This window comes from Vollenhovia emeryi, unplaced genomic scaffold (assembly GCF_000949405.1).
Source record: "Vollenhovia emeryi isolate VEMERY1.0 unplaced genomic scaffold, V.emery_V1.0 DF939137.1, whole genome shotgun sequence".
In the NCBI taxonomy this organism is placed as follows: Eukaryota; Metazoa; Arthropoda; class Insecta; order Hymenoptera; family Formicidae; genus Vollenhovia; species Vollenhovia emeryi.
The window spans coordinates 895,630-919,472 of record NW_011967229.1 but is presented as its reverse complement, the minus strand read 5'-3'; the positions used below and the strand labels follow the sequence as shown (position 1 = coordinate 919,472).

Here is a 23,843-nt window from a genome sequence, read left to right as displayed (position 1 = left end):
GGCTACACATTTCTCGAAACTAGAACTTGGACCAAGTTCTAACATCGTGGACACAGGCCTTTAGACAGTTGGCACTTGCGTGGGGTCATGCGTGAGATACAAATACAATGTAATGCGAGGTAATGACTTGCGGGAAAAACAGGAGAAGAGAGAGAGTCTCGTTGCGAGCCGTTGTAGGGAGAAGGAAAAAACCGAGACTTGCAATTAGTGTCAAGTGTGAGAGAAGGCGAAGGACTGCCAGTGATTTTAGGGAATATATTGTAACTTGCATTATTAAAGCCAACGGCACACGATACTAGTTTTCCTACTGGATTGCTCACGAGCGTAAAGGCCTGTATCCACGATGCTAGAACTTGGACTAAGTCCTAGCATCGCGGACACAGGCCTTAAGGAATCCAATGGGGAAAAATAGTATCGTGCGCCGTTGGCTTAAGTATTGCGCCTACCTTGACCAACTAGAATTGTGATCAACGGAATTCGTCTTTGTTATCCTGTTATTATATATTATTAGTGTTTCTGACCAAGTTCACATTGAACTGTGCCATATCAAAGACATTTGAATTCATGACCAATTCAAGTGGTTGCCTCATTTAATTTTGTACCCTATTTCGCTTTAAATTTACATATAGCTTGCATAAATAAATTGTGGGAACTCGTGACGAGAAAATGTCACAGATAGTCGTCGCTTGGGTCAATCAGAATTATGATCGCCCCCGAGTCTTTCCGCGAGGACAGTCTGTGAAATAGTTATTACGATAGTCAGATAATTACTAATTATTAACAGATCGTGAAACTGTTTCCAGGAATTATTGACGTGGAGCAGGTCTGCATTATTCATGGCAGCTGCAACCTTCCGTTCGAAAAGAAGTAGACAGCTTTCCAGGAAGTTTATATATATCTTGTTTATCGGATGTCACATATCTCGCATTTATTCGTTACGTTAATTTCCTTTTTCCGATAATTCTGCCCGACTTGAATCATGCTTTTCTTCAGTTCTTTAACGCTTATTTTCCGTAACGGGCAAATTTATTGTCGCGCCTTAGTGTATTTATTAGCGGCCTGTCCACAGGTCACGATAAATTAAGTGAATAATTGTTATGAATATTAATTAAGGGGATTCGCGATGCAACTATCATCTATTGATCAGTCGGGTGAACTAATCAATCGACACAGAGACGCGAGTTATCAATACATGATAAAACAGTATTGTTTTATCAACGAGTAAAAAATCGCTCAGAATTATCGGACAAAACAGTTACAATAATTAAACGAACAATACAAAAGTACAGTATAAAATTAACCGAATTTATATATTCGTAATATACTTTTTTGAAATTGTCACCCGAGCATATACACATGTATGTATATATTTAATGCGGAAAAGGAGGGTGCGGGGAAAAAGTATTTTACAAACATTTTAATAAAAAAAAGTACGGCACCGAAGACAAAGAAATTGTTTATAACATACCTACTACATATTTCGTTTTGTTCAAATTAACCATCGTATATCATTTTAATTTCAACAAAAGCTCGCGTTTTTCTAGCACATTATTTTACAAGTAATAATTTATTGCATAATTCGACCACTTCACAATTCAATTAATTCCTGGATCCTAAGTAAGTTATCTATTACTATACAGGTTTCGTCGTTACTTTTGCGCACCCGTGGAGAGCAGTATTGCATCTAATCGTGTAATCACATCACTTCGTTTCCTTCGCCGCGCGCGTCAATCCGAGATTGTCCAGTAACGCCTGCGGACTCGGGTCCCTTCCTCTGAATTTCCTAAACACCTCGGCGGCAGGATAACTGCCGCCCAGGGACAAAAATGTGTCGCGGAACCTCGCGCCCAGCTCCTTCTGCTGCGACACGTCGGACTTGACCTCTTGGAAAGCCGTGTACAAATCGGCGGCTATCATCTCGGACCAAACTTTGCTGCAATTTTACAGTTCGATAGATTCGATCACGTGCAAACATGATCTACTAATAATAATTTTAAACTAGTAGCAATTGTAAACAACCGCTTTTTGTTAATTCATTAATTAGGAGAACTTTGCAAATTGAGGTAACAATTGTATAAGCACGGTCTTAAATTAAGATCAATTTACCAGAAATTCTTCAATTTATATGAAAATAGGTACGTGTATCTCGCAATACCTGAAATACGCGGCCGCCCAATTGCCACTCCATATAGCCTCAAAGTTGCAAACATGAACGTCCCTTTTTTCGAGAGGCAACACGAAATATTTCGGCCACAAGCGTTTCATCATAGCCACCCAAAAGATCTCACTACAATTTTTCCAATTAAATAAAATTAAACGGCGACTAATGTGAATTCAAAATACCGAGTTGTTCTATTATAATGGAGCATCTCTTTTAAATAACTTGAGAAGAAATTCAGCCGAAAGATTTTTTTTCATCAACGCTCACCTGGAATGTAGCTCCAGATCTAAATGTGACAAGTACAGTTCTTTGCAAAGTTTGTAGCCGGCCAAGTGCAATCTCATTCTTTTAATGCTCTCGATAGCTTCCTCAGGTAATGGCTGTTTTGTTTCGTAGTGTTCGGAGATTTTTTGCAACATAGATGTTTCGTACAACCTACAACGAATATATTAACTAATTAATTAACTACAATATTAACGGTAACACAAGAGTATAATAAAACACAAACGAAGCAGTTAAGTGAGCGAAATATACAGGAATTATTTTATTTCATACCAGTTCTCCATGAAGAAATCGCAAATGAATACCGCGTCCCATTCCACAAACGACAATCCGGCAATGTCAGAGTACTCGACCGTGGTTAGCAAATGTTGCAAAGCGTGTCCAAACTGTAATATACGAGCAATCGTAAGAGATTAATTATTTCATTAACACATTACAAGTCCGTTATAATTTTATAAATAATACAGTTACCTTTTGAAAGAGAACCTGCACGTCCCTGAAGGAGAGCAGGGAAGGTTTGTCGCCCATCGGTGGCGGAAAGTTGAAGATCAGGGCGATCAACGGAGTGCTATTGCCGATTTTGCTCTTACTCTTAATTGTGGACACCCATCCAGAGTTCTGTTCCTTGCGGAATTTCTCCGTACCTCTGGCGTAGGGGTCTAGGTAGAAGTTCGCGATGGGCGCTGCGCCGGATCCGTTCAAGTCGAATATATCGAAGAACCGTACGTCCTTGTGCCAAATATCCGCTTTCTTGTTTTCGACTATTTTCACGTTGAAAAGCGTCTCAATGTGCTCGAAAAGGCCGGACAGCACGGTTGGTAGCGGAAAGTAGTCTCTCCATTTGTTTTCGTCGCAGCTAAACGAGCATGGAATTAAGTAAAATAATTGAGAATGCATTACGATTTTTTTATTCAGTATCATGAATTTTTAGAAAATACAAATATCAAATATCTCAGATAATACTCGAATTCTACAGATACAGAATATTTTATACTATTCTTTAAAGTGCAGCCGACCGTAAGATCATTTTACAATATGTGAATAAAGATTTTGTCATTGTATTAAATATACATATATGGGACATTTAACAGGCATTTTACTTACTTGTGCATGTGGCGTTGTTTTCTACCCCAGAACGCAATGTCCCATACCCTTATAACATCATTGAAATCTCTCTCCTTCGCAAACTCGGTTAAATTCGCGATTTCTTGTTTCTGAGCGGAAAATGCTGCAAAAAATATCAGATGGATATTAATCAATCAATTAACGCTATCAATAATCTGAAGTCTATTAATAACGCGCTGCACATTCATAATTTAGTAATATATTAATAAAAGTACATTATTTTTTCCAACGGATCTAACTGGAATAAAAGCGTTCGTTCATCATTTTAACAAATTATCATAAGTGCTCTAATAAATTTTGCCATATTTTTCACACTTATGAATTAAATTACCAGTGTTCCGAAGAATTTCCATTGTGTTGTACAGATTCTCCAGAGTGCCGGCCATCTTTGTCTCCATGCTCATCTCCGCGTAATTCTTGAACCCCAAGCGCTTCGCCTGCTCGATTCTTTTTGCACGGAGCTCCTCCAACGTCACGCTAGCTTGAACGGACCTCTCTTGATAATTAGAACACCGCGTGACATCGGCATCCCAGACTTTCGCCCGTAACTCGCGATCGGGGCAATACTCTAATTGAGAAAATACCAATTCATTCAAATATCAAGATCTCCAGAATTCCATTTGTTTCACTATTACGAACAAGTGTATGAAAGACGCGCACCCATAAATGGTTGCAGGATATACGGCTTTAAATTGATCGTCCAAGGACCTGTGTAAGGTTGCCTGGGATCCATCGCGATGGATTTGAGACAGTCCTCTGGAAAATCCTCCACGACTTGTTTGTTGTGTATCGTCATACTATATACGGCTGTAGAGCTCTAAAAAAAAGATCAGTTCACATTTCAGTTGTTGCTGCGCTTTTCTCGAGATAAATCGCAAACGTTTACTGCCAAGAAAGTAAAGCTGCAATGACATAAAATCCCGACAGCAATGTTGCGTTCTCTTTAATACAAAATAGAAATACAATTATCCTGTTATAGACTTTTCTGATTTCTTCGTGTAATAATTGTTGTAAATCTGTTCTAGATTATATGACAGACCTCGTATTTCGGCTTGTACTCCTTGATTTTCGACATGATGTACCTCAGGTCGTCCATGTACTTCTCCAACTCTTTACTCTCCAGCTGCAGGCCATTCAAGGTTCCCTCCAGCACGTACTTTGTAAGTACCCTCCTCTGCGAATGTGTCCATTTCATATCCTTATTGTCCAGCGCTTCCTTGCACGCTTTAAAGAGCGGCGCGCTGCCAAATTTGCTCGCCGCGGCTCTCGTGGCACGTTCGTGAATACCCACGTAGCATTTTGTCGGCATCAGACTCTGGTTGCTAAAGTACAAAGTCTTGGCTATGCCCCAAGTGGTTTCTAGAGGAAGATACACATCCTCGATCGGATGTAACCAATCGTTGAATACATCTATTTCCTTTGTCGCTGTAAATAATTACAAGAATTGAAAATTAAAGGTCGCGATTATACTTTGGATCATATTTCTTTTGGCTCAGGATTGAATTCACTTCAATTCAGTCTTGTTGTCGTGGACGATTACAAGATCTCATATTATTCATTCGCTCGCTATGCATATGTTCGCAGTTGCACGTACAACAGTTTATATAATTCAATATTAAATGGTAATGTGACAGAAATAAATTTAGTTTTTCAAATTACATTCCATTAACATTCCCAGTATAAAATATCTTTAAACATTTAATATGCCGTACTTTATCTTCGGCTTGACACTTAAAACTTACTTTCCACAATTTTCTCCAAGCTCTTCATCTTCTCCTCAAAATCCACGGTTTGCTTCCCAATAGCCGCCGTACACTTTTCAATTGTGAGCGTGTTAAATTCTGGTAGATTGTCATCCTTAAGCAAAGGATTCTTTTCCGACGATTCTTCGCCGATTTCTGGAAGTCTTGACGCCAAGGGAAAAGAAGTGTAAAATTATACGAGGTGAATAACGTATAGAAAAAGGGGAAGCGAATTCAATTCAGATGCTTAACAAAAATACAAGCAAAAAGTACAAGAGGAACAAAACAAAAATATATATATATTTAATTACGCAAATTAATGTGTTTAAGGTGTGCTTTAATGCACATATTTAAATTATATCAGGGACGTATTTAAACGTACGTTATAAAATATATATCTAAATTACATAACTTGTAAATAATATACAAACGTAATAAATATATAATATACAAACAAGTCGACAATGTGTAACAAATATTAAATAAATAATCCATAAACACGCGACAAATATGCAAAACAAATTAAATGATTAAGAGATCAAGTAATTAACGTGGAGCGCAAATTCAAAATGCGTCAAGTTAAAGATACGATTTGACCCAACGAACAGAAGTGTAGTTGAAATTAATGGAATTGGCAAAGGGACGATACAATGCGAAAAGTATGTGCGCACAAATGTGGAACAAAACGGCAGAGAACGGCCGAAGGAGAAAATGCGTAGCCACGGCGGAACTTAACCTCTACGTGGCAACGTGGGCGAACTCACAGAACTATGTATCCGTGCCGCTTCGGGACTTTGAGGAGATTCCGTCGCGTCAACGCGAACCCCCGTCCGAGGAAAGACACCGCCATTCTACGCGCGAGGACAATCTTTTCCCTTCGGACAACGTCAGAAACTCATCGCGAGCGTAGTTGAAGACGGGCCGATCCAACCTAAAAGCCGCTGCGACCGCGTCGATACATCGAGGCCGGGTCGATCTCTCGATTGTCGAACACGACCGCGCGCGAGATTGTACTCTCCGTGCAACAACGCGACTAATGTCGTAAGGGCTGCGCGCATTTCGATCTGTAATATCGGATATTTATACGTGTGTCAATTATGTAACTCGTATTTCCCTCCAGATCGACGCCCGCGAGCCGAAAAAAATCCCCCGGCGGGCGTACGAACTGGCGCTTTTACGTCCACACCTTTAGCTTCGCTCGCGAGGGAACGTTTGTTCCCGCGGGGCGGAAGAGTCGCGTCTGGATGTAATCGTCAATCGTTGCTGCTGCTCGAGTACGCGCCGCCGAAGCGGGAAGCAACAGCGAGCCGGCGGGCGGGCGGGCGAGCGGCCGCGCGGCGTCGCTCCTGCGATGTCGCGCTTTGAGGTTAGGTATCGATCAGTGCGCTGGCGCCGTCTCGGCAGCGACGGGGACGCGAGAGCGGTGCTCGTCATGTCGCCATCCCGGCGGATGCCGCCGACCCGCGCGAGTTAGGAGTCGGTCGAGGCCCACCCGAGGATGACGACGTGCTGATCGCGAAACATGGCGCAGTCTATCCTCGATGCACTGACGGGTGAGTGCGCGCGTTCGCCTGCGAGCTAGGCGGGGTTCTCGCCGAGCCCGGTAACGTCAACAACCCGCCCCGGGGCCGAGGAGACGGCGCCCCGGAGCGCTCGTCGCCTCCCTTGCGCGCCCTGGAGTGCGCGGACTTTCACACGAGAGTCCGAGGAGCGTGGAAAATAGAGGTCACTGACTCGGTCGTCGACTCGGTTCGCCCTGCACGCAACCGGCCTCGGGACGCTCGTCCGCGGCTAATCGCGTCCTCGTCTTGATCATTTAACGTTCTTGCAGATGTCTCGCTGGATGGCTCCTCCGTGCAATCCTTGCTGGAGTCGCAAACCTTGATAGCCGAGGTCGAGCAGTCAGGTATACATTTCTATGCGCCAGGAATAGACGCTACTCCGTGCACTTTGCACATGTTGTTCATTATGTAACACCGACGTTTCTTCACGTTCCAGCGATCGACCAGGATGAGGAGGATATATTCCAGTGCGGCAAGTGCAAGAGCCAGTTCACGTCGCTGCAGATGTTCGTGCTGCACAAGCGGACGCACCAGAAGGCGCAGCAGCAGGCGGTGGACCTGACTCAGTTCCTGACGAATGACGAGAGTCAGGCGATGCACGTGGAGGATGTCGCTCAGGACGAGTCGCAGTACAACTCGCAGGAGACTTTTCAGCTTGGCGAACCCATTATTCTCGAGGAAGCAGACATGCTGTTTAGGTATTTTCCTAGTGATAATTGGGGAGCTTGGTGGAAGAACAACTTTAGTCGACTGAAGTTGTCGAATAAAAATTTACATTTACAGGTTTGAAATTGGAAGATTCTCTATTTATTGACTAAACTAAAGATTCCGAGTACACATTTTAGATATTAATTTATAGAATACGATTAGCTTTTAGCTTAGCTTTTGTAGCACATGAAGGAATAACTTAAGTCGTCCTCCCACCAAATTCCTCAATTACAATCATAATTCGTCCAGGTGAATGAATTTGTATTAATCATGTTGGTGTCGTTTTAAACGCACAGATCGTCTCTCGCCTTTGTGAAACTTGTTCTTTAGTGTGTAGAATCTGTCTTGAATCCGATTCAATTGTTGCAGCGTGGACCAGGAGGCTGCTAATTATTTCATGACGGACTCTACGTTCAGCGTGCCAATCATCTTGAGTACCGAGAACCTGGACACGTTTGGTAATACTGCCATCGAGGCGACGACGGAAGACTCGAGCGAGGTGCCGACGATACATCTGCGAAACGACATCAGCTCGCAGGAGGACGCCTCAAGCCAGTCCGAGCATCCTAGCGCCTCGTTGACGGACAACGAGCCATCCCTGGCGGATAACGAGCCGCCTTTAGAGGACAACGAATCCTCTCTCGAGAACAACGAGATATCCATCCAGGATAATTCACTCGGTGAATTGGAAAATGACATTAGTCGAACGCAGAACTTAAAGGTATCGTCACGTTGGCGGCCCGCTGGTTTCCAAGTAAAAGGAAAAATAAAAGCTATAAAATTCGATTCTATGATACTAAATTGTTATCAATACTTTCAAGTTGTTTAACTGTGAAATTTAATTAACTTTATTGCAACAAATATAATACCATTTTTCATAAGTTAATAAATTACGAGATTATTACAATACAAACTTTTTAGCCTGAGATATGCATATCTGTTTGCGTGGTTGCAGTACAAGTGCGGTTATTGCAACAAACAGTTTGCGAAGAAGTTCTACTGGCAGCAGCACGAACGTTCTCACACCGGAGAAAAGCCTTATCAATGCGTGGTGTGTGGTCGTGCATTCGCGCAGAAGTCGAACGTGAAGAAACACATGTCCTCGCACAAAGTATGGCCCGGCACCGCCATTCACTCGTTACCACCGGAGGTGTGGAATTTTTAATTAAAACAATTTCTAGATAAGATCTGCTCTTCTCTTTCAAATATTTACAAGGAAAAAATGTGTTACGTGTTGCTTTTATAAAAATGCATTTCTGCAAGAGTAGAAACTTTTCTAAAAGAATTGTTACATCGCATTAAAACAGTTTGTATCTTTAAAGGAGCATTAAAAAAACAGTCGAAATTTAATTTTACAGTTTTTACACTTAATTTTTGTGCTTGATATCTCTCTAATATTCCTTCTTTTTACCTCATTCTTTGTAGACTGGTTTAATCATTTTCTTCTGAAACGGCTTTTAGGCACCCCCGGACGGAAGTATCGACCGCACATACCATTGCCAATTCTGCAAGGAGACGTTTGACTCGTACAAAGCTCTGAAAGGCCACCTGATCGTCTCGCATCTGGCACTGAAAGTGTACAAATGCGTGCAGAGCAGCTGCAGCATGATGTTCTCGGATCTGGAGGAGTTCCTGGAACACACGCGCAGCCACAAGTGCTCGGAATACCGGTGCCACGTGTGCGGCGAAGTGTTCAGCACCCTGTCGGATCTTGGTCGCCATCAGTACGTCCACTCCGTCCAGAAGCAGAAGACCACGGAGAAGTATTATTGCTGCTCGACCTGCAAATCGTCGTTCTCGAATCTCGAGGCGTTGCAGCACCACAAGGAAACCACCACGCACAATTACGCATGCCTGCACTGCGGCAAGAGCTTCCTCATTGAAAGGTTTCTCCGCCGTCATCTCAAAACTCATTCGGCATCGGCAAGATTCGCCTGCGAGGATTGTGGCAAAGCTTTTAAGACCGAGCAATACCTGGCCAATCACAAGCTGATACACAGCGAGGAGACGCCTTTCACGTGTCCGGTAAGGAAAAATAATTCCAACGAATGTATAAAGTGAACATATTTACATTAGCAATATTCAGCGTATATTTTGGATCTTGTGAAAGTAAACTATATTTTAAGTGCTAATAATTTTTGCAAGCGAATATATTAATATTGCAAATTATAATCTATAGATATGAATGTTGCTTTTTAACAGCACATCAATTACAATAAATTACATATTGCTTATTGAAACATTGATGCTTACATTTGAAATTACAGCACTGCCCGGCCAGATTCAAGCGGAAAGATCGGCTGGGCCGGCACATGCTGATTCACGATCTAACAAAGAGGCTCAAGTGCCCGTTTCGCAACTACCTGGGCTGCATGAGTGAGTTTTCGCGACCCGACAAGCTCAAGCGACACCTGCTGACGCACAGCAACGTCAAGCGGTTTAGTTGCAGCCACTGCAATCGCAACTTCCATCGGGCGCAAGCTCTCAAGCATCACGAGATGAACAAGCACAGCCTTAAATGCGACATCTGTTCCCACGTGAGTCTCATTCTCGAATTACACGGAACCACTGGTCGCGTGATTCTTCAACAATTGACTGTTAATTATTATGCAGGCCTTTAAGACCAAGGAGCAGCTGGTTACTCACAATTGCGAGCAATCAAATGAGACCAAGAAGCATACGAGCTCGCAATTACCGAAAAAAGCATCTGGATCATTCAAACCGCGAAAGCCCACCCCAAAGAGACAAACGTTATCAAAGACTGTAATCCCACTTGCCGACAAAGAGAAATTGGAAAAGCTTAAGACTGATGAGATAGAAAGAAAAGTAATTTATATCTTACATCGCTTTCCGTATCTTTCTCAGTGTGTTGCAAACCTCTTTGTTTCTACATTCATTTTTTGATCGTATTCCTTCCTGTTTGTTTCAAATCGTTTATTTAAGGACTATTAATAATTCTGCTTGTAACTTTTCTGCTTTCAATCTTAAAACTTCTGTCTTTTTCTCTGTGTCTGTTACTCGTACTAAATTCTTTAATCTCATTGCAGGTCGCTTCCGAAACATTCAAGTCTGGCGATTTCGACGAAGAATCTAGCAAGAAAACGGGGAACGTTCCTCCCGTCCTGAAAGTCGAATTGGCCGGCGGTGAATTAAACGAGCGACCCGACTCGCCGGTTATGGACTTCGAGAAGGATTTCAAGCGCAACATGGAACTCTACTCGCCCCACGCGAGCGAATAGAGTTTTGCAATATATACATACCTATACATACACGCATATATATATTTTTTTGATTCGTATTTAAATTGTACATCAATTAGGACGTAGACGAAATCGTCGTAGCACGTGCAATGGGATCATCGGCGAAGGAGCAAGTTGCATTTTATATTCGCGTACGGTATTTTGTAGTTTACATATCTGTGATAATTGTATTATAAATGCTCTATCGACATAAGTAACTTATATATACATTTGCGCGCACATCGAAGACGTTCGATGTCGCTGATTTCGATTCTTCTATGAGAAAACTCGTATAGGCACAGTTGTAGTTATAACTGATACTCCAAGTATCCTTTCGAACACTTTCGTTCGTTACATTTTTTAACAATTACAAGGCGTACGCACGATATCAGAGCTGTAACGAAACTTTTTACAGCGCGACATCTTTTTAATTTATTTGTTATAAAATAATAAGTCTAGATCAGAAGTCACAAACGCGAAAGATGTAAAGTAACTTTTAAGAAAGAACATCAATTTTATGAAATAGCCAAAGTTTGTATTCTAATTATTCCCGAAGATTCTTTCCCTCAGACTTGAATCCTGCTTAATCGTCACTCCTTCTACTTTAATGCTCTACTTATCTCACCAAATTAATTTATCAACTTCTTAAATTAATATGTACGTTGCACCTCAAGTAGAATGTTTTATATTGCATGAAAGGAAAGTTGAATTTACCCCTCAGAGTCAATCCAAACACTGTTGTGTGAGCTATTATCTTGCGATAATTCTTGTGATATTTGAGAGGAAGCGGTCAGCGAAAACCGCAATCCGCAATCAGTGTCTTGGAAGATTAGGCGCAAAAGTACGTCGCATATGGTTCACATGGTAGAGTCAAGACTTTCTTAGCTGCGTTCAAATTGACGTATATAGTTGCTAGTTAACTGTGTTGAAGAAACCATGCCGTTCCGCAAAACGTACCAGATTAACAATCGGGAGCAGGGCAAGGCCGCTCAACGAGATCAGTCGTACAGAAGCTGTCTCATCGCCTTGCTTATCTTCTTCTTCATGTGCCTCATCCTCATTTTCGCCTGTATACCCTGGAAGACGAAGAATCAGAGAGACTACAAGGATCAACATATGGAACACGAATCGCAGGTGTGCCATTTTACAAAAACCTTTTACAAAAAGCTCGTAGAAGATATGAGAGACGATTTATTTAACAGATTTAAAGAAATTTCACAAAAGCTGTTATAAACTTGCTTCGTATCTGTTGCAAATTTTAAATATAACTCTCTTCTCAATTATTGAGTCGATTGTCTTGGCAAACATTTTGAGCGGAACGTAACGTTAAAGAAAAAACGTAAAATAATAATATATGTGTATTCCTTCAAAAAAATATTTAATAAGATTTGCTGCAACGTCTGTTCTGTTATAACTGTCTTGTTTCTTAATTAATTCATCTTTAAATAATTTTATTGGCTATTTTAAACAGCATCATCATCAAGAACACACCAAGGAAACAACAATCACGACTGTTCCGTCAACAACTCAAAGAACTCCAACGGCAATAAGGACAGTTCTATCAAGAACTCTGAAACCCTTCAAAAGGATAACTCCAATAATTACATCTACACAAGATACCAATGTCATTACTGAAGACTATTCGAGGAAGAATGTTAAAGGATCTCGTCATTTCGAGCGTTACTTCGAAAAGACGAGTGCTGATAAAGTAACATCGCCTGCCCCTATAACTCAAGAAGATATTGAGACTTATACCACGAAGGAAATCCTAAAAAATATAGAAACCACGGAAGAAAGCATCGACTTGTCTACATTACCGCATGACGTTGTAACTGATGATGTTATCGATAATGTTGCAGCTTCGACATCGAATGGACCGATCGTCAGCACCGCAACCTGGAAATACGTTACGATTGTTGACGTTATGACTTCGGAATCCACTAAGGAATCTGTAAACGATTCTACTGATGAATATTACAGCTCGGATAAATCAGAAGTTGACATTGTGACTAATAATGTTATAACTTCAACCTCGTCAAACGATCTCGAAGAGAGCGCTTCCGAGAATTCCACTAAAAAGTATGAGAGATTAAGGATCAGTGTTGATGATGCATTTTCAACAACGCCGATAACTGAAGAAAACACAGCTAATTCCTCCGATAAAAATTATTCCGAGGATTCGCAATTCGCGGTAACAACGAATAATATTATTATTTCAACGTCGCTGGATCCTGAAGAAGATAGAGATGCTGAAAATTCTACAACAAAGCATTTAAATTATAAGGAACCTGCAGTCATGGGGTATAATACGACGTTAATTAATGAGATCGTAACGAGAGAGAGCACTCCTTCCACTGTAAATTATACTCCACTCATTGATGAAAAGTTTTCAACAACTAAGAAAGGCGTAAGAAAAATTTAATGCATTCAAATTAATTGCCTTTAATATTTAACGTATTAATGTTTTTTGTATTATAGATATTTTTTAATCTGTGGAATTAATATTTAATATATGAGCTTTATATAGATATTTTCAAATATGCAGAAGTTACGTTAACATTTGTATTATTATTTAACTCTGTAGGAAGCTGAAAATGCACTGAGCGAAAAGAGTTATGTCACTGAGAAATACAGCGCATCTTCCACATCCAGTTATACGAACACAACTGCTACTTTTGTTTTTTACAACCACACAGCCAACACAGCCGTTCCAATAAGTTACAATGAGACGTATCTTACTACTATGGCAGGGATCGCATTTGCTGACGAGAATACGAGCGTTTGCGACACAGGACACTGCAAGCAGATCGCCAGCAGGATGTTGTCCTACATGAATCATTCGGCAGATCCTTGCGACGATTTCTACGAGTACGCTTGCGGCGGTTTCGAGGCAAATCCACTGTTGACAGACGAAGATCTAGTTCGGAGATCTAGAAATTACCAACGAATCGCCGGTAAATTTATTACTGATAACGCATAATTGTTAGCTAGAATAACTTCATTAATAAATATATTAAAATCACACTATTGCTTACTTACTAAGATTAAATATTAATAATTTTTATATCTCATTAATATTTTTATCTCATTCTGCGGTACATGTTCTAAATAATTTTAAGTAAACTTATTATTAAATATATGCAAATCAAATCAGGAAAACATAAATCTTTTTTCAGGAGAAAAAGTTGGCTAGCTATAGAGATTAATTATTGAATATTTTTACGTCTTTTATTTTATTGTAATTATTTTAAATAATTTTAGATCAGATGTTAAAAGAGAAGCGTGAGAACGTGCGCTCGACTTTCGCAACGTACTACGACAGCTGCGTGCAATACGAAAGAAATACAAACTTCAGTGAAAGAGCAAGAATGGGTAAATTACTGTGTAGCATTTAGTGAACAGTCAAGGACTTTGAATAAATTTACGTGAATTTAAAAATAGTAAAATTGTAAAGAATTAATCGGCCGTTAATCAATTATGTTACAGCTAACGATGCATTAAGAAAAGTAGGAGAGTTCTATATACCTATCACGTGGTCTAAAAATCATATAGACTTCACCAATTTATTTGCCCAACTAATGTTACGTCATAGGTAAGTTTTCAGGAAGGTTCATTGAAATGAAATTTATAAATTAGGATTTGTTATCTTGCAGCGCTCTTTTATTTGACGTCGTGCCGGAGTTGAACGATTATCGTCCAAACAGTTTCACATTGAGGATAGGTCCTACAACATATGAGAGTCCTTTCAAAGCGGAGTATGCGGAAGATCCGTGCTCCGAGGAAAAGTTCGAGATGAAAGGACAATATGTGGATCTCGAAATTTTGTACAATAATTATAAAAGATGCAAGGTACAAATTGCTTAAATTATCACGAATTGGTTTAAAGGGAGAGGGAGAGAGAGAGAGAAAGTTAAAGGATTTAAATTTTATAAATATGAAATGAACAACAAGTTCGCTTCTGTTTTTGTAAAGTTCTTTCTCAGTTTTTAATCTTTTTAACTTAACTAATGTGCTCTCAGTATTAGATAATTATAAATTTATTAATTTTGTACATCTCGAAGTTAATAAAACTTGGCGCGAGACACTACCGTGTCTCGTGATGAATGGATTAATGGAAAAGCGTATAGAGAAGAACTGAAGTGAATAATTATTCTTTTTCACAGAATAATACGAGCGAATTTATGAGTTCCATCAGGAAAGCGTTAACAGAACTTAACGTTTTTAAGGGCGCAAATGACAGCTTCTTAGAACGGAGTGAACAATCGGAGTACATAGAAAAAACCGTTCACGTGATTGATTCTGTTATAATGCAAGAGTATTTTTCGGTAATTAAATGACCAAGCCTTTGATAACTATTGTTTTCATCAATAAAATGCTATTAATCCCGCAGAACTTTCCGTCCAAGAGTGAAAGACAGGAAGCGTACTTGATGAACGAATACAGCAGTGTCAGTTTAGAGGAGTTGCAGAGCAACAGTACCTTCGTAAGTGATAACGCAGAGCATTCCAGTAATTTCTCAGTAAAGAAACCAACAGATTGTATGAAATCGAATATTTAACTCCAACCTTTTAGAGTATCATATTAGCAGCCTCTTCACAATTTTCTCTTGCAGATAAATTGGATGCAATTAATTAACTCGTTAACAAGATTATTTATAATAAGTAGTGAGAATGTTCAAGTTTATTTCCACACCGCGTTGACTAAAGGTTTACGTAGATTAGAAGAATACTCTAAAGAGGATCCTATGGGTTTTAACAACGCGATAATGGGATTGTACGCGCACAGACTTTATCACGAGGTAATTTATATTATATCTTAAGGTCATTTGCCTTCAAATATAATACAGTAAAAATATGTATGTAAATTTGACTTAAATATAAAAATAATAAATTATGTAAAGCACATTACAATTTAACAAATAATACAATTGTTTCTTAACAATTTTATACTTTGTGTTAATAAAAATTACCATTAAGTATTTTTATTAATACAACAAAATGAACTTTTTCACAGTTGGTCTTGCCAAAGCGCGGTAATGCGAAGGATCATTGCCTGCATGCAGCTACGTATCTTTTAAAACTAGAAGCGTCCAGTTTATACATATCATCTTTTGCCGACCACGAGATAATACAAATGAATGAAATAGTAAGTGAATTTAAATACAAATAAAATATATTAAATATAAATAGTGTAGTGATTTTTTCGAATTTACAAATTATTTGTTCTTTTTATTTTCTTCATTAGACAGAAAAGATGTTCTACGAGTTGAAACAAACGTTGTCGATGAAAATGCAAGAAGTGCTATGGGCGAAAGAGCAAGGACGAGAAGAATTGTTAAAAAAGATCAACAGCCTGAAGCTCGTGCTACCAGTTGTTTCCTATTTCAAGAACAGAGATTCATTATATAGCGAATATAATGTGTCAGAGGTAAAATATTCTTATCATTATTTTATTAAAATAAATTGTTATTATTAAAGATGACATGGAAAATACAAATCTAGAATCTAGAATCTAAAACAAGAAACAAATGTTATATGAACATGTAAAATTTCTATACCATTCACACATTTATATGTATGTAAATATGACGTATATAATTTTTTTAATTTTGGATTGTGAATTCATCTTCTGTATTGTCATAATTAAAAGTCACTATATGAATCTTACTTGGTTTTGCAGTCAGACTCCATATATTGATAATTGAATTTCAGATAACTCTGTACGATAATTACTTCGACAATTCGATGATTCTGCTGAAGAGATACAGAACTCTCATGTATACCGAACTGAAAAGACAAGTTGGCGATCCAAAACAAATGTAAATAAAACACAAATAATATTGATTCAATTGGATTGATTAGTTAATCCAACTGGATTCATCAAATTTTAGATGTTTAACTCTACAGATTTGCATATTTCATCAGATTGTTTAGTTTATACAGGATCTCATAAATCTAGATCAAAGTTTTTATCTTTTAATTCTAAGAGTTTTGTTTTCAATTTCTCAAATCCTGCGACAATTCTTCGCATCCTTTGAATTCTCTGTATTTATACTATCTGTAAATTATGCTACAGCTGGACGTATCATGCTACGCCATTTCAGTCGAAGGCCCAAGTTATCTACCCTCTAAACCTCATCGTGATTCCTTACGGTATCATCGACTGGTCCTTAATAAACGACGAATTACCCTTCGACTATCTTCTGCTGGCAACGCTTGGGAATTTAATAGCTCATCAAATCGCCCATCATTTTGACACGAATGGTAAATGACTGCAATAATGTATTAATTATACAAATACCTACAAATCTGTTTAATTATTAATAACTATTAATAATTTTATAAACTTGTTTCTTACTTGTAGACTCATGCAGTTATGCGTAATTCATGTTATTTTTAGAGATAGAAAATTATTGCATATTAATTTTTTGAGGGCCAAATTAAAATAAATCATACGGATTACTTTTTTTCTAATACCTCTTGTTTGAATCTTTTGCTACCGTTCTTTACAACAGGTATACACTATTGGAACCAAACTAGGAATACTCAAGATTCTCTGATGTTCGAGAACGAATTCACAAACACTAATTTCGACGATTACATCAACTGTCAAAAGGAGAATCTGTATCAAGGATCTATGACCATGACGTTACCCTTCATCGGCCAAACCGTGTCCTTTACGGTAAGATGACGCTTAAGAGCGAGGAGGGACAGTTAAGAAAAAAACTCTGTGAAAGGTTCAACATAATAAACGTGGTGCTTCTTTTGCGTTTTGCTTGATTTATTGAATCGTTCGCAGACGCAAAATATCGACACGTGTAAATATTCTAGATCCCGCGGTTGACCTTGAACGAGCGGTTGTCTGAAATTATGGGACTCAGACTAGCCTATGATACTTTGGCTCTCACGAAGTCAGATGCGAAGAGACTACCATGGATACAACTCCGCATTGACCAATTATTCTACCTCGCCTACGCTCAGGTACTGTTCTCACAGTTCGTTTTACATTAACAGCAGTTTTGTTTAGCTTCTCTCGGTCCTCGGAGCATCCCGCAGAATCCTGCGATCCTTGATATCTCGGATGACATTTGGTGATAAAATCTTAGAATCTGCAGGAATCACGGTTGATTCTTAATTTTCGCGAAATCCTTGACCGTCGCCTCGCATGATCACATTTTTATATCTCTGCCATTTCAGACGCATTGCACGAAGCTGCCACTCACATCGTCGTACGTCTCGTTGTACGAGAGCGAGGATCTGCCGAGCCGAATCCGCGTGTTCGTCTCCGCATCGAACAGCAAGCTCCTCGCCGAAGCATGGAACTGCCCACTCGGCTCGCAGATCGCGCCGAACGACGTTTGCAGCGTGTTCCCGTACATAGAGACCAAAGAGACTATGCTGATCCCGGCGTGAGGACCGTTCGCGGGAAATGGGACTGAGCAGGCACCCGCGGACGTAGCCAAGTGAGCCAGTCGACTATGGTTACTCACGAAGCGGACTAATTGACGGGCACAGAAACAAAACTTGGCTCGAGCCACCCTGCGAGATTCGCGTATCAATATCTTTAATATGCAATTTCGAAATCGAATTAGAAATACCAAGCGTCGACTTCACGATTTCATCCGCGACTGATGCGTAAAACTATTTCTAGTTCTAGTCTAAAAAAAAAGATAAAGAAGTTTTAGAACATACGTTTTGCTTCTGTATCCTCAATATATCAAGAGATTCTCATTTACATACAATAAAAACGTGTGTCTTAGGTTTAAAAACAATGTTTCGATGAACACGTTGCCGCAAGCGCATCGTTTGCGAGGTAACATTATAACTAACGTTAAGAAAGAACGAGGAAGTAAGCGAACAATGTAATCACTGAATGAATACGAATCAATAAATGGCCGTACATACACGAAGTTTACATCGAACTTGACGGAACGCAAATTGGTGGCGTCCGCGAATTACTTTGAGTAATAACAATGTTCTTCATTTCTTCTAAGGAACAAAAAGTAACAGCTTTGGAGACACTCCATACCACGTCACAAACAATCGCATGCACGCGTCGCCATCCATTCTACTCTTACGCGCGATTGTCCTATTCGACTAGAAAGTACAATGTCCACAGTTAACGTCTACAGTTCACCATCAAGCGGTTCTCTTCACTTTTCCTCTCACAGTTTCTTCTTATCCAATTCTTCCACGGATTTCGTACGACGAGCCATATTCCCTGAAATACGCAGACACGTTTGAAAATAGCATAGTCGAGACTGCTGCTTCAATGTCGACTGAGTTGCGACATTTGATTGATTTTTTTAAATCTTGATTTGAAAAGCATATATGAAAGAAAGATAAATAGAACTAAAATATAAAACATAAAAAGTAATTAAAAAGTAAGATGTAATCAAGATCGACTTCTCCAGTTTATTGTTTAGTCTTAAAAAAATCAAGAAATAATTTATTACACATATTTTAGAATTAAAAAAAAAAGAGATCCGAAAACTCAAAAAGGTGAAGTTTCCAGAAATTCAAGAATTAGAGTATTTCAAGATCCGAGTTTATATTTAAAAAAACGCAAGAACCTGAGGAGTCTAATATTAAAAAATCTAGAGAATCCTAAAATTCAGCAAATCGTAGGACAAAGACATACAGCCATCGTAAAAAAAAATTCTATAATTTATCCGGATAATCAATCGCCGTTCTTCATTACTCAAGTCATCAGCAAAAACACAATAGTCGAGTTAGGGTATTATGTCATGAATAAATCAAGGACAAGTTTCGGGATGACTGACAGTGACAATGATAGAACAATAGCGGTAGCGAACGATTAATCAAGTGCCGCAAACTCAGTAGATTGCAAACCACCAAGCGATTACACATCGTATGATGGGTAATCAATTAACACATACCGCTTATATCCGTGTGAAACCTGTTCAGATGGGAGACAGACCGTCTTATAGTGACTTTCTTTCCCGTCTGTAGCGATCAGCGCCATGCATTTGAAAGGAGCAACGAGAGTTAGTTACAAAAATTAATCGGCTATCGAAACGAACAATCTAGGTAACACAAATTTTCACCAGAAAGAAAAAAAATTTTTATACAATTTCAAATTATTGTCCTGCAATTATTATCCTTTGCTTCGATTCATTTTCTCTGCGAGTGAAAATATTGTAGCAATATCCTTCCTAAAAATCCTAGACGTCTAGAAATTAAAATCTGAACACGTTTGTACAAACCTACCTCAAAGTACTGATGCCACAAGACGCAGCCGTAGACACAGAGAACCGAGACTAGAGACTGGCACAGTAGCCAGAGGAGGATGTTGAGAGCTTGAGTGCGCTCAAACAGGGCCGCGCCGTGGCGTATACAGAGCAAAGCTTCTGTTACCATGATTGCTCCGTAGACCCAACATTGAGTTCCTACTCGACTACACGTCGGGTCTGTCACGTACATATAATACTGCCTGTAATTGTAACAAAATGTTTATAACAAACTGTCTCGACTACGCACACTCAAATGCTGTATTCCGCATATTTTTAAGTATCTTATTACGTCAGTTTATCAATTTATTAATGTGTAAGACAAAATTAGATTTATAAGTTAACTATACCATTTTTTAAGTATAATAATATTTAGTTTACAAATTATATATATATATATATATATATATCTTGAAATAATCGCAATTCGAATGTTCCGAAATGCCAATATTCATATTTGACACAAATTTGTAAAGTACATGGAATCTCTAAGACATGAAATCCGATGTTATTTACATGAGACATTCCAAATTTGTGTTTCTACTCACCTAACCGATGGCGCGACTATTACGCCGATTAATACTAATCTGGCCACGACGAACGGATGGGACGGTGGAAACTCGTAGACGTGCTTCAAGAAGAAGGTATTCAGCTCGGAGACTTGCCAGAATATCACTAGTTGGCACAAAGCAACCAATCGCATATGCGTGCAAGTTGGATCCAGCCATCTGACGGACGTCCAACTGCCAGGAGTAAACTGCAGCACTGCTCTCTTCAGCTTCCCAGTGGTGCTCTCGATGTCACGTATACTGACCCACCTACATTCAGGAAACAAGTGAAGGATTTAGCCTCGATACTTTTCGTTGAGAAAAAGAAAACGAGATTCCTTCTCCTATGAAACGGAGACAAAGTTTCTACATGAGAGAAGAAAAGTAAATTCTGTAAAATAAACTCTTTATTACAAACGGTAGAGTCTGCGAGGAAATCTCAAGATTCAAGCTGACTCACTTGTACTCTCTCATCTCTAATATGGAGCAGATCTTCAGGCCGACCCAGATGCCCAATCCATTGCACACCAGAACGTCCAGGATCAACGCGTCCCACCAGCACTCGACAAAGTTCGGCAGCAAGTGAGCAAAGGCAATCTCCGTCACCTCCCACATGACGCTGATAGCCCAGAGGATACCGAGGTGGCGAATCAGGACGGCCTTGAAGGCCCAGCCGAGAAAGTGGGCCAGCGCGAACACGTCCAGGTGGTTCCAGATCTTCTCCACCGTCACGTCCGAGCAGTTGACGCCGTACTCCTTGTCCATGTCGATGTGGAAGGAGGCGAGGCCTGGATCCACCCACACCAGGATCCTCCTCACCGTCTCGTAGTTTTGGAACAGCAGGAACAGCAGGCCCATCAGATAGAGCACGCTGCAGCCGAACACTATCCGCCATATGACGGGATGGGGCCTGGTGAACGGGCCGTTGGGGAATGTCAGGACAGATACGATGAGGAAGAAAAAGATGACGCACAGCATGCCCGCCCACATATTGTCCTCCACGTTGGTGGTGTTCCTGAAAGAGGTGCATTTTTATAGAGACGCGAGACAATTGTACGGCACATCGTGAGATCCGATGGCGTAACAAAGTGGCCTGTGACCTACGAATTGCATCTACATAAGTTTCCTCGCCAATTGAGGAACAAACAATGACTCGGAGCCAAGTTATAAAGTTCGCCTATAGTTTATTTGTGATAAACTACAACAATTGATATGTATTCTTCTAAGTCTGCTTAATGAAAAACCGAAGCTGATAATGCAAGCCGAATCGCGAACGCAATTTAAATATGTGATAATCGGGACTGTTGTCTGAACAAGATATTAAATACGTACAATATTAAACGGAATCAATGGCGCAACAAATTACATAATGTAGAATAGTCAAACGGAAGCATGGACGGCTTATAATAGATGGGCCAAGGACAGAAACCGCTCTGCAACACGTTTGCATAGAATTACCCGCGTTTCCTTCCATTGTCTCGAAGAAAACTGCAACGAGGCTCTTTTCTCTTCTTTGCCATACAACATATTGCGAGCAAAAAATGAATATAACGTACAAATATTGCGTCATTTAAAGTTCAACATTCGAGATCATCGCCAAGGAATTTTGCGTTGCATCCGGAGGATTATCGACCTTATCGAAATTAGCTACCGATCTGCTTGTGGCTGATGTAAAACAATTATACACTTGGGACATGAAATTCCTTCATTCTACACGTGGTCTTTTAACCGCGACACGTGCAGGTCTCACGCCTGGCGCGTAAACGCGAACGAGGAGTCAAGGAGTCGAAGAGAGAAGAAATCCTATGCGAGAAAGACATAATCGCGCGCACTCGAGGGGGTTAAGAGGCCGACGCGAGCCTCCTCGGCTACCTGGCAAACGCCGAGTATATGACGGCGCCGATGGAGATGAGCAGCAGGGTGATGGTGTGCGGTTTGTAGAAGAACTCGAGGGAGATGTCGTCGACCGGCCTCTCGTTGATGCTCGGGAAGCTGTCGGTCCCGGCGCGAAGCCTGTGCCCCTCGGCATGGTCGACGACGGTGCTGATGCTGGTGCTGGTGTTGGCGTCGACGGCGGCGGCGGCGGCCGCCCTGGCGTCGTCCTCCCGCAATGCTGTTGACATCCTTCCGCGTTGCTCTGCCTCAACCTCGTTCGATCAACATCGGTGAGCAAACACGCGTGGCTCCCGCGCCGTAGACTCGCACGCCTGTGCTTGTGCAGTGTGTTGCTGGCGCTGGCCTACGATTACGATGCCCCCGCCCGCGGCGCGTGGCGCGTATCAAGTTGCGAACGCACCTGCGCCACCTGCGGCAAGACTACAGACCATAGAGATATAAGAATAGAGAGTGCGCGAGTCATATGCTAACGCGTAGGCGGTATAGAAAAGGAGCGCTGCATGTAGGCCCTTTCTGTCCTTCTCAGTCGCGCATGCGCCTAATGCTGGGTCTACAATGAGGGTGCTTTCACATGGAGCGTAAATTGCGTAGCGTAAAGGCCTTCACACATAAAATTCCGTAAGGACGTAAAACGTAAGCATAAGAAAATCGACCAATCACAGTCGAGAACGTAAGGCAATGACGCAAGCAGTAGCAAATCCAACCTGTTGATTTTCTTACGCTTACGTTTTACGTCCTTACGGAATTTTATGTGTGAAGGCCTTAACCTGCGTATCACCAATCACAGGATCATGCTGATAGAACCGTTTCAATAATTCCGTTGAACTAGTCCTGTGATTGGCGATACGCAGGTTACGCTACGCAACTTACGCTCCATGTGAAAGCACCCTGAGAATTGCAGAGTCGCAGTCGTAAGAATAATCGACTGTTAGTCCCAGTCTACAATAGATGATTTAAGCCCTAAGCTTTAAGAAATTGGCCAATCACGGTCAAGTATGAGAAGAATGCGCGACTGTGATTAGTCAATTTCTTAAGGCTTAGGGCTTAAATCTCTATTGTAGACTGGGACTAATTGGTCAATTCAGTCAGACACATAAGAATTAACCAATCATAATCGACTATTCTTACGACTACGACTTTACGACTTCTATATAGACGAGGCTTAAGCCTCCGCTACAATGATTCTCGGTTCTGTCTACAATGGTCGTACAGTTGTATCGATGGTCGCTTGAGCAGTCGCAAAGTAAGAATTGACCAATCGCAGTCGATTATTCTTACGACTAGGACTCTGCGACTCGCATTGTAGACAGAACCGAGAATCATTGTAGCG

The 23,843-nt window shown here is 40.5% G+C and overlaps 4 protein-coding genes across 5 annotated transcripts; 2 read left to right on the top strand and 2 right to left on the bottom strand.

Moving 5' to 3' along the window:
- Positions 1–1,351: 1,351 nt before the first annotated feature.
- On the bottom strand, positions 1,352–6,343 carry LOC105567452 (probable cytosolic oligopeptidase A). Its single transcript, XM_012022339.1, has 11 exons — positions 6,075–6,343; positions 5,311–5,474; positions 4,608–4,993; positions 4,229–4,385; positions 3,900–4,136; positions 3,548–3,671; positions 2,915–3,299; positions 2,717–2,829; positions 2,429–2,596; positions 2,156–2,287; positions 1,352–1,933 (listed from the first exon to the last, which is right to left on the bottom strand). Exons 1-11 carry the CDS (start codon positions 6,158–6,160, stop codon positions 1,702–1,704), a joined length of 2,184 nt encoding a protein of 727 aa, XP_011877729.1. The 5' UTR covers positions 6,161–6,343; the 3' UTR covers positions 1,352–1,701.
- A 297-nt stretch (positions 6,344–6,640) lies between these two features.
- LOC105567451 (zinc finger protein 341-like) lies at positions 6,641–11,344 on the top strand. Its single transcript, XM_012022338.1, has 9 exons — positions 6,641–6,863; positions 7,142–7,216; positions 7,309–7,570; positions 7,950–8,301; positions 8,536–8,730; positions 9,042–9,605; positions 9,848–10,117; positions 10,194–10,406; positions 10,628–11,344. Exons 1-9 carry the CDS (start codon positions 6,833–6,835, stop codon positions 10,817–10,819), a joined length of 2,154 nt encoding a protein of 717 aa, XP_011877728.1. The 5' UTR covers positions 6,641–6,832; the 3' UTR covers positions 10,820–11,344.
- Positions 11,345–11,655: 311 nt separating this feature from the next.
- Positions 11,656–18,722, top strand: LOC105567449 (endothelin-converting enzyme 1-like). Its single transcript, XM_012022335.1, has 16 exons — positions 11,656–11,953; positions 12,291–13,226; positions 13,404–13,773; positions 14,081–14,191; positions 14,306–14,411; positions 14,473–14,668; positions 14,983–15,144; positions 15,210–15,302; positions 15,432–15,617; positions 15,833–15,964; positions 16,064–16,246; positions 16,531–16,637; positions 16,895–17,082; positions 17,334–17,500; positions 17,650–17,799; positions 18,016–18,722. The coding sequence occupies exons 1-16, from the start codon at positions 11,756–11,758 to the stop codon at positions 18,229–18,231; spliced, it is 3,501 nt and encodes a 1,166-aa protein (XP_011877725.1). The 5' UTR covers positions 11,656–11,755; the 3' UTR covers positions 18,232–18,722.
- Positions 18,607–23,107, bottom strand: LOC105567450 (phosphatidylserine synthase 1). Of its 2 annotated transcripts, XM_012022336.1 has the most exons (6): positions 22,490–23,105; positions 21,078–21,632; positions 20,618–20,887; positions 20,050–20,272; positions 19,719–19,785; positions 18,607–19,039 (listed from the first exon to the last, which is right to left on the bottom strand). In XM_012022336.1, the coding sequence occupies exons 1-6, from the start codon at positions 22,738–22,740 to the stop codon at positions 18,984–18,986; spliced, it is 1,422 nt and encodes a 473-aa protein (XP_011877726.1). In that variant the 5' UTR covers positions 22,741–23,105; the 3' UTR covers positions 18,607–18,983. The 2 variants fall into 2 exon arrangements, with proteins under 2 accessions (XP_011877726.1, XP_011877727.1); XM_012022337.1 differs by lacking the exon at positions 19,719–19,785 and having other exon boundaries at positions 22,490–23,107.
- Positions 23,108–23,843: the final 736 nt, after the last annotated feature.